A 14,323-nucleotide genomic window follows, 5' to 3' on the forward strand; every position below is an offset into this window, starting at 1 on the left:
TAATTAATAAACAAGTTAAAGCAACCATGGCAAAGCTAGATCTAGACCAGGGGTCGGCAACCTGCGGCTCCGGAGCCGCATGCGGCTCTTTCATCCTTCTGATGCGGCTCTTATTAATTTTATTGCTACAGTAGAAACAAACAGAAGAACACTCGCGTCTTTATCTCACTGAGCACATTATAGTAAATGAAAGCATAATCATTCTGGTTGTGACGTCATAATTAGTCGATTAACATTAAGGTTGTTTTTAGCAGTCTACTAGCAGCAGTTAGACTAGTTAGAGAGTGCGCAGGCTGTAACAGCCAACCAACTATGAGTAAATCTAAGAAAAGAAGTGTCTGAAGAAAACAGAACGTTCAACGATTCGTGGACAAATTCATTTGCTTTCATTGCTTTCTTACTGAATTAACTGCTTTTATAAATGCGACACATGACAGTTTTGTTACAGAGTGTCGTTTTCGTTTTATTGTGAAAATAGTGTTGCGGCTCCCAGTCATTTTTATTTTGTGAAATATCGGTTAAAATGGCTCTTTAAGTGCAAAAGGTTGCCGACCCCTGATCTAGACGTTTAAATTTATAATTGAAGAAGAGCCTACAGATAAATAGTCTATGCATTTTGGCTTCAGATCTGTGTCTCTGTAAGCACAAGCCAGATCAGAAGTCAAGCAATTTTTGAGAAATCTTGTGGTGACCACAAATCTTGTTCAAACAGTTGCATGAGATTTTTTTTACTTATTATAAATTGGTGTCAAAGCAGAAAAGTTTATAGTGTTCAAGTTTAGAGTCTCTTATACTTTTGTTTTCAAATTAAAAGCCTGAATGGAAAGGAGTTATGAGGCCATGAAAAGGACATTACAGTACTTCCTCGATTATCCGTACCTCGTTTAACCGGCATTCAATTATCCGGCCGAGACATTCGATTATGACGTAACAAACTAACCGACTAATTCTAGAATGGAGAATGCATTAATTGTTGCATTTGTACTGGTTACAATTGTTGAATATGTCTCTATGGGTCCAGCAGCATATCCTTCGTAAGTAGTGTGAAGTTAGACCAGCCTAAACAATAAATACAGTATCGAGATGGCTTCATATTCGAGAAGTACTACTGTGAAACGAAAAAGGACAATTTTATCTATTGAAGACAAGCTGATGGTGTGTGACATGGTGCGAAGAAAAATTCCTAAAACAGAAATTATGTTCAAATACAACATCGGAAAGTCAACTGTTAATGACATTTGCAAGAGTGAAGAAAGTTTAAAGAATTTCAAGATGGCAAAATGTGAACTAGGCATTTCAAAATCAGTTAAAGCAACCAAAACTATGAAAGGAGGAATGTACCATAAATTGGACAGTGCCCTTTATCTATGGTTTAGACAGCAGCGTGAAAAAGGAATTCCAGTGACTGGGCCAATTCTCTTAGAAAAGGCCACGGAATTTCACGACCTTCTTTATGAAGAAAACCCTAAGCCTTTTAATGCAAGTTATGGTTTCCAATGGCGCTTTTGCAATCGTTTTGGGATCAAAAGTCTTGCAATTGTGGGAGAGAAAATAAGTGCTGATGTTATCTCCGCTGACAACTTTGTTCGTTCTTTCGATGAGCTTGCTGATGGATATTCTTTGGATCAAGTTTTTAATTGCGATGAGACTGGTCTCTATTATAAAATGCTTCCTGGACGAACTTTGACTACGAACCACAGTGATCCATCTGGCACCAAAAAAGCTAAAGAGCGTATAACTATAAATGCATGTTCTAATGCAAGTGGCTCCATTAAACTGCCATTATTGTTCATCGGCAAAGCAAAAAATCCCCGATGCTTTCGTGGAATTGACAAATCGACATTGCCCGTTGTGTATCGACACCAGAAAAATGCTTGGGTTAATACAGTTATATTCAACGATTGGTTTCAAAACTGCTTCGTGCCTGATGTAAAGAAAAATCTAATTGAATTAGGACAGGAACCAAAAGCATTATTGATATTGGACAACTGTTCAGCTCACCCAAGCGAGGATGAACTAGTGTCCAATGATGGTAAGATTGTTGCTAAGTTTTTACCGCCCAATGTCACTTCTCTCATACAACCCATGGATCAAGGTGTTTTGGAGTGCCTGAAGAGAATTTATCGGCGGTCTGTTTTAAAAAGGCTGGTTTCTCAGACAGAGGATGATATGTTAACTTTTCTGAAGAAAATTGATATGCTGAGAGTTGTAGAAAAGATAGCAAATGCTTGGGAACAGATAAGTCCAGAGACATTAAGGAAATCTTGGCAAAAACTTATTCCACTCGACGAATCTTCTCTGGACGAAATCGCCGTTTGTTCCGAAAGCATACTAAATGCTGATTTCGTGGAACAATTTGCCACACTAAACATTGAATTAGAACCCTCTGACGTTGACAGATGGTTTCAAGCTGACGGTCCAGGTTACGAACATATGGATGAGCAGGGAATAGTTGATCTTGTTTCAGCAGAAGAAGATGCAGATGAAACTACAGAAGATGGAACAAAAAGAGCACAATGCCCTGTTTCTCATGCAGAAGCAATGCGAATGTTTGATCAGTGTCTGACGTGGCTACGTTTTCAGCCAGAAGCAACGGTTTCAAACACTTCCACGTTAGTACAACTTCGTGAGTTAGCTGCCGAAAAACGTCAATCTTCCCGCAAACAATCCAAGATTGATTCATTTTTTAGTAGATTTTAAGCGTAATTTTTTTGTAAACTGCTACATTTCGATCAGTTTTTTACCATAAAAGTGCTGAGTTATGACATTTTTCTGTACATTACTGCATTAGTTCTCTCTGTTTCTATTTCTATGATGTAAAAATACAAATTCAATTATCCGTTTTTTTTGCTTATCCGGTCAGATTTTTGAAAACATTGACCCAACTTGACCGGATAATCGAGGAAGTACTGTATAACATAATAATTCCACAATGCTCTATCCTGTTATGGGATTGCAACAGTATAGTAGGCTCTAACATCCCCACTAAGACGCACATGCCTTTTTTTCTCAAAAAATGCCATACTTTACAGTCTGGTAACTAAGTACAACCAGCTGGACTGCCAGTCTGTATCCATTTGTGAAGATTGTTTTGTTCCAGACTGCAAAGTTTGCTAAGTGCGTGGGGGATAAAAATTAACAGTGCACATAATGCCTATTGTTTCATCTTCATTGCGCAGGTGATTTCTCAGTTAAATACAGCAAACTTTTGAATCTGGGTTCTGACTCTGCTCTGTAGCTGTTTCTATACTTACATATGGACTACAAAGGGATATGAAAAATATAAAGACAATGTTTATGGGGTCTGGTATACAAGTGCACAACCAGGTGACGTCACAATTTCATCAGCTAGGGTCTATCATATACAAAGGCATCCTGTGGTTGTGTACCTGTATAGTAGAGCGAATATGCCTCCAAAATATACAGGTTCGCTTGGTTTGTGTGTTTCAATGACTGACCAACTACGCCATTTGTGAGTAAATGCATTTCAACCTATACTAGGCTAGGATACGCAATTTATTCTTATTTAAGTGAAGAGGAACCTCTACCTGTTACAGTGGTGGAAACAAGTCTTAATGGTCGGGACACAAGTCAAGTCACTAACAGCGCAAGTCGAGTCATTTAACTACATTGCCAAGTTAAGTCGAGTCAGTAACCTTTATCAAGTCCAAGTCGTAACACATGCCATGTCACAAACAAGCTACAATTTACAATTTCTTTTTCATTTTAGATGTACACTGTATAATAAAAGGTGCCACAAAAATATATTGGTTCGCTAGGATCGCTTCGATCGCTTGGATCGCTTGCACCACTTGGACCTGTATCGCTTGGACGAGTTGACACCGGTTTTACAGCTGATGCTGATGTCATACACTATTAACACTAAAGTCAATATCTGTGACAGATGGTATAGTGCCAAATTTGTTCCGGGCATTATGATGTAAACTTGTAAAGTGACTACCGTAATCTTAAAGTTTTTTGTAGGGTTGCCGTTTTTTTTCTTAGATGTTACCAAGCATATCTCTACAAGTCATTTTTATTTGTAGCCTAGTTACCCTACTGCCTCAGCATTCAATTTGTAGCCTATAACTCATTACTTTTGTTTGTAAGCATTTTGTTTTTAATCATTTGATTACACAGCAATATTGGCTTATAGACCCAGTCATGTTGAGTAAGTAGTTCACCGCTCGTAAGCTTGTGCAAGCACTGGCTTATTTGGTGTGAGAGGCTTGGGCATATTGGACCATTTATACTAACCCGTTCTTTTTTATCCCTACCATTAAAAAGATTAATGTTATCCTACTAAGAACAAATAAGTTATGTAAGTTAAAAAGGTTGAATAATTCTTACCAAACCATAAACACCCATAGCATTGTTAACCATTATTAACCTAACAAATATTAATAATATATTATTAACATAACAAGTATTAATATTAAACATTATTATTATTGTTATTAACCTCTTGGTGTACCTATAATTGCATGATCTAGATCAGGGATGTCCAACCTGCGGCCCGCTAGTCATTTTCACTACAAACGTATGTACTTCATGTACCGATTTTTCTTAAAATTTGATAGGTTTTGCGGCCCATTCAATTATTTCAAGTGACAATACGGCCCACTATAATAAAAGGTTGGACATCCCTGATCTAGATCTTATTAGTTATTATATTTTTGACGAAATTGATAGCCTGTAACTATCAACTCACAGATTATATCAGTCGAAACCCTTGGAAAAAGCAACTGTTTATCTCCTAATATGAGATTGTGACGAAAAAAAGTAAAAGCGTGAAGCAGGATATGATGTTATAATTTATTTTCTTCTCATTTTCCGGTTTTGATATGCGGCAATTTGAGATGAAAATTATCATCGTATCTACAACATAAGGTATTGTAATTGGAAATTTCCAATTATTTGACAGCGCAAAAGACTTCGGTTTCGATTTCAGTGGGAACCGAAGATAAGAAATTCGAATAGAGGAAAAGGGAAATTTTCGTCGCTTAGAATCGCGATAGATTAAAGAACAACAAATATTGTAGATTTTTTAAATCAAATTCTTATTCAACAAATTTGATAAGAGATAGCGGCTACCGAAGTCAGTTAATATTTAACCAATAGTCAATTATATTTTGACGTTTCTTATGCTAACTATAAGTTTTAGGGTTTAATCCAACATCCGATTGTAATCGGGTTTAACAAAACTTTGATAAAAATCTTTTCACTTTCTTCTTTTTGTTAACATTTTCACTTCCGTGGACCATTTAAGAGAAAGCCTGGGTTCAAATTTTACTTCTTAAACATTCTCCTTCAAGAACATTCCGAGATCGTAAAATTGAAAGTTTTTAGTTTTTGTTTCGTTATTTTGTCGGTCAAATTCTGATTACGACGAAACCGAAGATACTTTTCATCGAAAAAAATAAGTTATGCTTGGTAACACGACGAATAAACAAAAGAGTTATGACGACAGGTTTGGGTTATATAAAGCGTTTGGAGAATACAGGTTTCATCACAAACATAAACAACATCTTGGAAAGTGTCCGATTCATCTTGAAGAAAATGATGAAGAGTTTATTGATGATTCCACTCCTGCTGTTCTGCCAAGTCCATGGAAGGAATCTGTGGATCTGTGAGTACAAGCCTCAACACATCAGGAACATGTGGCTGCGCCGTCTGGCTTGCACCTTCATAAACCTAAGTCCGGGTAAAGTGAACCAAGGTGTTGTAAAGATGGGAACTTGGCATTTATCTAAAATATGATAAGCAAGTTTTAGACAAGATTGCTAAACATCCAGTTATCCAAAATTTCGAGTTTTAACGAAATAAGGTAGCTCCAGCAACTAAGGCCTGCTTGATTTTTAAACCTTCTTAAATCCATATTCGCTGAGTGCATTTGACCTAAATATGGCCGTTTGATAGGATGGGTTCATTGTTACAAGTTGTCCTATTTTCAAGTGTATCAGTAAAATAATTTTTAAATAGTTTGAGGAAAAACGTTTGTTTTCGACCTTATTATCAGCATACGAAGGTAATAAGGCCCAACGTACAATTGCATGGTAAATGCATGCAAATATTTTTATTGTCAAAACGTACGCAAGATATTTCAAAATTAGGCAACCAGCAATCATAAGCGGTCAAGATGAACATGACAATGAAGTTTCTTTCGGCTATAGCTCGCCCATCATAGAATTGCACGAGAACACATGCAATCGTGTATACTTTTAAGCATTCAAAAACGGTTTAGTGTTTAACTTCATTTTTAAATCAAAGGTCCTCAATTCGTCTCACTTCTTGCATGACTTTCACATCAAGTAAAATCATGTTTGCATAATCGGTCGCAATTAAGTGGTATAGTTTCTTTTTTACACAGCTAAATAAACGTTGGTACAAAATTCTAGAAACGACAAAAAAATGTTTCGCAAAAAGTGTCATAAGTTTGCAAGATATACTCCAATTAAAACAAAAAAGCGACAATAGTTTGTCGAATTCGTACCAAATACAAGCGATATGATTAAAAATATAGCAAAAATTGTATATAATTTGAGAAACAACGTTTGCTTTCCCACAAACCCGGTCTTACACCTCCGGGAGGTAAATGCACCCACCATTGAAAATCACCGTATTAGATAAAGTGTTATATAAGATCTTAAGTTAAAAACTTTAAATTTAAATTAATTCTTGAAATTTTTGTAGCATTTAAGATTTCAAAAAATTTTATTAAGCAATTTTTTGAGATTTAAAATTCTTTTTTTTAGTGAGCCTTTTTAGCAACACTGGTTATATCTATACGTAAACAAGGGTAAGAAAATTATAAGAAAATGTTTTTCGAAAATTTTCATTTGCATCCCATTCTGAAAAGACTAAAGTCGTGACAAAACACTTGAAAACCCTAAAGCAGTATCAAAATTCTCAAACCATTAAAGAAACAATCATTAAACAGTAGAGGGGCGGGCCTTATTACCTTCTGAGCCCTATTTGCTGCAAGTACCATATAATGACCATAGATTTAAAGACACAAAAATCTAATATTCACGATGCCGACGAAGCTCAAATTGAAAATTTGTGGTTCAGAGAAGACGAGAGGAATCAAGTTTATGCTGAACACGGAAGCGAAGGAGTTGTGGTGGCGGAAGTCTCTCGTGTCTGGTCCTGGATAAACAGGACTGTCAAAGATTTAAATGTAAGTTGAATTGACATGAGCAGCTCCATAATTATGTTCTTGATGGTAAACTAAATCTATCTTCAGCTCCAGTTTGAGCAAATCAAATGAGTCGAACAAAAGCGAAATAAAAGCAAGGTTGGTTATCTCGATGTGCTCCGCTATATATCACAATAAAACAAGTGAAACACGATATCAAGATATTTTATCCCTATAATAAACGTTTGTGCTCGTTCTATAAGGTGATGGGCCAAGAAGAATGTATATGACCAAGTTCCCAGTGGACACCACAGCAACAACAAGTTGGGATCGCAGAATTAATTTGGTCGAGAAATTTTTGAAGCAAAAAGTAAAAGTCATTTCTAAAACGTATCACATTTGATGCTGCGTTGACATCTTAATATCTTTCTCTCAGTTCCCCTAATTCAAAACTTTTCTTAAAACCAGGGTCGTTGCTCCAAAATAAAACCCTGATGGGTTTAGCTGAAGTTGCTTTAACATCCTGTTAAGTCTGATGTCTTTATAGCACAAACGCATGACATAGATGGACTCGGCGATTGTCACCACAGCAATAGGCCGTAGATTCAGTTTAAAAGATAACTCTGTGTGCGGAGTGACGCGTCTAATTTTCGTGCTATTAGCTCGTAACACCTCGAGATGTAGCCACCACCATTTTGTTTGTTCTTTACGTTTCTTCTTGAAACCAACAAGACGAGTAACGCTTTATAAACCTACAACTCGAAAGAAGCAAACTTGATGATAGCAAGGTCAGCGATTCTTGTCTTCAGTGCATTAAATATTTCAATAAATCAGGAGAAATTAGCGCAGTTTTGTCAGTACAACAACAACAAATAAGGCAGGTTTATTTAATGAGAATCACAATTGAGTCTATTCGTTTCAACCTAAACACAAACGTTAACGTGATAGATAGCTACAACCCTGTCACTGATGCCAGAAATAGTGAAAAATACTGAAATAAGGAAAATAGCCATATTTCGAAAACTAGAAGTATACTAGAAATATTAGAAGTTTCAGGGCAAAGAGAAAAAATTAAAAAATCTATCCACGCTGGATGTCTCGTAAATGAGCATTTACTGCTTCTTTGCTTAATGATAGAAATCACGATCAAAGTTGAAGTTTTCTCTTTACTGTGCGGGCTATAAAATCTCATTTTCAGTTCAAAAGTCAATTTTAATCTCAATGGAGTATAGCATTGATACATTTCGTACGGGCACTAGATAACGTAAGTCTACGCTTTTTTTTTTTGGAAAAGGGTAAAACGGTATAGATCTGTGGCTATTCCAACATACAGGTCCGATGATTTTTACAGGTAACCTGAGCTTCAACTTATTAGAGGCTACAAACGTTTTGCACCGACGTATCGGTGTTATTTCAGAGCTTTCCTGTAATACGGAAACAAAAAGATTACAGTTTTTTGATATTGCTTTAAACATGCTCGAATATTGATAAAGTCACAAATGCTCAGACGACTGTGCAAAAGTTTAGGATGAGAGAAAATATGCCTTCTCGGAAATATAATAGGCACAGTTGTACCGGAAAAGATCAAGATACCAACACAAGCGGATGATTTGGGCCATTAGCAGTTGTTGCACCTTCAGTTAGCGAATATTATACTGGCCAGCAGCTCTACTATATAGCCTGCTATATGAGCGAGAATTACCTCAGTCATTTTTTTAAAGCGACACGAATACGCTTGATCTACTTTCTATAGTCTTCTTTTCAATTGAATGGATATAATGACACATTACAAAATGGCGAAATGAAATAGAGACAAAACGATACGTCACAAATTACAATACACCAAACAAAACAAGTTAAATTAATTTTGCGATATGATTTCGTCAAGGCGTGGAGCTATTTTTGCTGCGGGAACTCTGTTTGTGTTTTTAATGTGTAGCGTTTATGTGATCATCTTTCAACATTTTGGAAATTTGAATTCACAAATACTGCACATGCAAAATATTAGACAAGAAAAGCACACTTCCTCAAAGATTACAGGCGAAGTTGTTTCGGATAAGGTCGGGATATCAGCGCAAGTGGATAATAGTGTTGATTCTCAGCATCTTTTAGACAGTCACTTAGCCAAGGCTGCTGAACAGCAGGTACCAATAGGTAGATGTTGTTGCTGTTATAGTACGGAAGATTTGAAAACATTATTTATATAGTATATGTCTTTATATAGACTTTGTAACAGTTAAATTGTTACCAAAATTAAATTAGGCCTACTACGCTGGAAAACGTATCCAGCAACACAAATTTGCTTTTAGTTGCAAATTGTTACTTTACTGTTACTCTTGTTACTTTGCAGTATATGCCATTTCAAAAGTAAAACGGTTTTGTACTTACCTGTGTGGCCTAAATGTGAAAGAAAAATAGGTTTTAAAGAGTGACTAGATACCTGTGACGTGTTGTACAACAATCAACATAAATTCATGAAATCAACGACGAGTTATTAGTAAATGCCTGTAGTTGTCGTTTGACGTCAAGCTGTATTTTGTTTCCAGTATAAAATCGTGATTTTGAGCAAGTATGATTTCGGATGGAGGGCGAAGGGTGACTGTGGAGGTTGCGAGATTTCTCGAAACGTATCCGAGGTGAGGTAAATTTAGTTTTCTGTTATACTTTTGGCAGTTTAATTCCTTCGCTACAATTCCAGTTTTAACGCAATTGTTGGAAAACTTTTGCACTCAGTCTAAAAATAATAAAACAAAGATCTTTTAACTTTCGATTGTTTTTTTTTTTAATTTTAAGTATTGATCTGAATTTTATTTCGAGCTATTCATCTATCTTTGTTCTTGAGTTACAAAAATTGGTAACTTTTGTACCAAATGTTTTTTTTTGGATTGAACATGCAAATACGAAAGCAGTTGTACTTTCTTGGAATGTAATAAACATTGGACAACTTCTCAAAAACAGGTAATACATCAAGCACCATCATGCAAGCAACTTGTGTCGATAATTTTGCATGTGAGAATAGACGTACATGTTCATTGACATGCAAACTGAGTATACCTGGCGTTTGGAATTCATACCACTTTCACAAACAAATTTATTGTGTTTGATGACATTTTGACCACGATGACATTATGATATTTGATCAAACCGATATAATATACTTGACCAGTAAGTAAGATGACCATAATTTTCAAATGTTAAACGAACAAACTTTCACAAATTACAATCACTGTAATGCAACTTTTATAAATATAATTTCTTGATTGTATAAAAGAGATTTTATACATAGTTCTACACTACTTTATGTTGAAAAAGTACCTTGTTCAAAGTTTATAGTCATATTTTTTAGACGAAGCGACCAATACTATGTTTGGTGGACAATGGAAGGACCCAGACATCTACGTTTCGGAAAAAACATGACTCTAAAGGAATATGACGGTTTGTTCAACTTGACTATGACCTACAGGTATAGTAGAATGGAAAATACTCAAAGCTATATTACCACCGACTGCGTGATTTAGTATAAATGTCTCTTTTCATCTTTAGCGAAAGCTAAAGCTAGTTTGTTTCTGTTTTTTATCTGTTCAAATAAGTCGTTATGAAATTGTGTTTGACTCGACACCATTCTAACGTAGTATTCTGTGTGTGAACAAACAGCTTATCGTTACTTGGCTGCGAAGCGTTATTAGTACATGTTACCAAGCTAATTTCAAGCTGCCGATTGTGAGTGCAAACAAAAGGAAACGAGTCGAAGGTTCACCGCAAAGAGATCGAATCAGTCAACATAATTTGCACTCGTAATCTATAACAGAATCAGTAACATCAAGCAGCTACCGCAGATAACCTAGCCTACCTTTCCAGAACAAACAACTTTCAGTATAAGCCGAAGTTCGCAATCTTTGCCGGTTGTCTGATAGCTAAATAAAGAAAGCATGTGATCCACCTACACACTTTTGTAAGAAAAATTGTGCTCCGCTATGACTATGACGATAACAGATTTTGTAACATTAAATAGACATGCAACAAAAACTTTGAGTCTGTTTTTCAAGATACGTTACATTAATTTTGATCATTGCATATATTTTCTAGAAGGCGAATTTTCATTATTAAAAAAATTCTTGTCTAAACCTCTTCAGCTGCATTATTAGATTCGTATAATGTTATTTACTTTCATTGGTCCGGCGTTTACAATTACTATACATTGGGCTTCAAAGCATCCTTGTAACGTTCCATTTACTATAAAGTAGTACATTGCTATTGCGCTGTACTAAAATTTCTTCACTTGTCAGTGCAGTCAAAAATCTATATCGATTACACATAGTTGCCGTGTTAGAAATGGTTCAGTTGTCGATAGTGATCAAACCTATCTGGGGTGATCGTAAAAAGTTGAATAAATTTGTGGCTAATTTTTGTGTTCTTGCCGCACGTTATTCGTTCATTGTATATAATTTTATTTGGGTCAGGTGATTCTATTAAGTTACAACATGTTGTAACAGTTGTTCATTTACAACACCGCCACCTAAACTGTAACACAGTGGTTCCCAACCTTTTTTGCTGCTCGTACCCCTTTGTCAGGTCAAAGCATTCTTCGTACCCCCAAAAAAATTCTGATGGAATTTTTCATATATAAGTTATATTGAAAAATTCCATCATTTTCATATATATATTGCTCTGTGGCCCAAGGATCTTCGTACCCCATGATGTTCAAGCTCGTACCCCCAGTTGGGAACAGCTGCTGTAACACCATGCCCTCGGCGGCAAAGCCTGTCCATTACATCCCGTCCGGTTACGTAAAAATATTATCCTTACTTTGTCATGCGACGACATTGTGTTGTCTTCGTTGAAAAAAAAAAACATTCTGTTATATGTTAGCTATGTGCTAACACTCCCGTTTCTTGAAATGGTGTCGTTCCTATTAAATTTTCCAAAGCTATCTCTTTTTTAAAACGGTTTTGCCAGATTTCGATGCAAATTTCCGAAAATATTTCGTTCGTGCTAAACGACTATTATCATTACGCTGGATTGTTGCACTAAAGTGGCCCGAATGTTGGAAAAAGTTTAACGACTAATCAAGATAAGTTTGGTCAATTGTGACGGTTAAAACATTCTCCGCAAGGTTAAGATTCTATTTTCACACTGTGGTATAGTTTGTTGTCCAACGTTTACTATACCTAAATCAAAGTGCATGGTGGCTCCGTGTAAACCTACTATATGATAAAATAAAAGCATACTATATGATAACACTCTAGGGTTAATTTTTATTTACTCAACACAAGCTTTCACAAGCCGGCAAGCATTAGCTAGCTCCATTTATAGGTGTACTATGAAATCAATAAAATTTTCAATCTTTTGAACACTAAAAACGCTCGAATTAATTAATTAATTGAATTAAGTCATGTGATACAATTTGATGACACTTGGCAAATTTGTCTATTTTGTACAATACAAACTTTTTTTTAGCTCTTTCAAGTTTGAAAAATAGTAAATTTTTGGAAGTTTGTTTATATTTTGATTAGCTAAACCATAGGCCTACATAGTTTCTACACAAAGATTCTAACTTCAAGAAGCAAACGCTATAACTGTCGCATACTTTTCAATCGGGCGCTAATCTATATCTCAGCATACTGGTGTTTGAGTATCTGCTGTACCTTTTCAGGTTAATTTCAGGCCAAAAATATCTGGGTTTAACCATCTTTTATCTATAAAGGATATCTTCTTTCTGCAACCTTTAACCTCTTGCTATGCTCAATAATGTGGCAAAATATTCACATGATTCTTTCTTTGTTGTAGAAATATGCCTATCCTCTTTCAGTACAGCCTGACTTATGAGTGGTATACCACTCAGTAGTCGGGACTTGTTCGACCTTTATCGAAATTGGTATAGGCTACGATTCCATAAACTACAAATTTTATTTGACACGTCAATCTTAAATGCTGGAAAGTGTCATCTGCTCGACTGCTTATTGCTATTAAATGGTGTATGTCGGCAAACGAAATGGCTAAGTCAGTGAACACGATAATATGCTATGTCGTTTACTGGTTAAAAGCCTCTGCTATAAACAACTATAGGATTCGAAGCTATCAATAGTCGGTGGACAGTAGAAATTAATAGTATTGCGTATTTTCAGACGTGATGCTGATATTTACTCTCCCTACGACCACATCAGTAACATTCTTTGGTTCGTTCAAAAAGATGGAACGGGAAACGCCACCAAAGATTTAGATGAACTAATCATGATGAAGACTAACATTTCTGTCTGGATTGTATCCAATTGCAAAGGGAAAAAGGGCGCTATAACAAGATGGCAATATGTTCTTGAGCTTAGAAAGGCTGGCTTGGATGTCGATGGAAGGGGTGGGTGTTTTCCCGAAAGCGATCCCATTCCTCACGGCGATAACAAAAACACTGAAAACTTTATTAAAAGATACAAGTTTTACATCGCGTTTGAAAACAACTTATACTGCAAGGATTATATCACGGAAAAGCTGTTCCGAAGTTTGAGAGCTGGAACAGTTCCAGTTGTGATGGGGCCGAACAAAACCGACTACGAAGCAATTTTGCCAACTCATTCCTTCATCCATGTTGACGATTTCGAATCTCCTGCAAAATTGGCAAGCTATTTGCAGTATCTCGATAAAAACATTACCGCCTACACGGAATACTTATGGTGGCGTAAAAGTAAGATGAAAAATTTACCACAATCTTCCCGAAAATACGCACTTTGTCAATTGTGCCGCATTTTGCATGGTATTAACATTGATAATGTTTATAACACCCAATACGAGCAATTATACACCCATATTCCATTATTTGGATATTCTAAGAAGCAACGAATTGTGAAATCGATAAGAGAGTGGTATTACGGTACGGAATATCGGGCATGTTTGGAGGATTATTGATATATAAACTTCGTTTGTGGAATTAATCTATCAAAATTTAATCGTTCTGACCATAGAAAAACTCTAACTTATTTTGTGATGCGTACTTTTTCCTGGATTATATTATATCGATTGTTAAGTTACAAGAATACGGAATTTCAAATGAAATTGACTGTAAATCATCTTATATTTCTCAGCTTTTGCAAGAATAACTTCTATAAAATTTGTTACACAGAGTTTCCTCTTCTCAAAAGACTTTTAACTTTTTATATTTCATGAAAGTTACTGAAATTCAGTGAAATGGACTAA

General features: G+C 35.8%; 1 protein-coding gene across 1 annotated transcript; it reads left to right on the plus strand.

The window, feature by feature from the left end:
• Window positions 1–9,001: 9,001 nt before the first annotated feature.
• On the plus strand, window positions 9,002–14,260 carry LOC143447246 (4-galactosyl-N-acetylglucosaminide 3-alpha-L-fucosyltransferase FUT6-like). The gene is made up of 4 exons (XM_076947252.1): window positions 9,002–9,282; window positions 9,685–9,774; window positions 10,485–10,601; window positions 13,264–14,260. The coding sequence occupies exons 2-4, from the start codon at window positions 9,710–9,712 to the stop codon at window positions 14,033–14,035; spliced, it is 954 nt and encodes a 317-aa protein (XP_076803367.1). The 5' UTR covers window positions 9,002–9,282; window positions 9,685–9,709; the 3' UTR covers window positions 14,036–14,260.
• Window positions 14,261–14,323: the final 63 nt, after the last annotated feature.

The sequence above is a fragment of the Clavelina lepadiformis genome, chromosome 2 (genome assembly GCF_947623445.1).
Source record: "Clavelina lepadiformis chromosome 2, kaClaLepa1.1, whole genome shotgun sequence".
NCBI classification, from domain to species: domain Eukaryota; kingdom Metazoa; phylum Chordata; class Ascidiacea; order Aplousobranchia; family Clavelinidae; genus Clavelina; species Clavelina lepadiformis.

Coding starts and splice junctions, on each gene's coding strand:
- LOC143447246 (XM_076947252.1), top strand. CDS start 9,710: ATGATTTCGGATGGAGGGCGAAGGGTGACTGTGGAGGTTGCGAGATTT. Junction 9,775..10,484: donor TTTCTCGAAACGTATCCGAG/GTGAGGTAAATT, acceptor CATATTTTTTAG/ACGAAGCGACCAATACTATG. Junction 10,602..13,263: donor AACTTGACTATGACCTACAG/GTATAGTAGAAT, acceptor GCGTATTTTCAG/ACGTGATGCTGATATTTACT.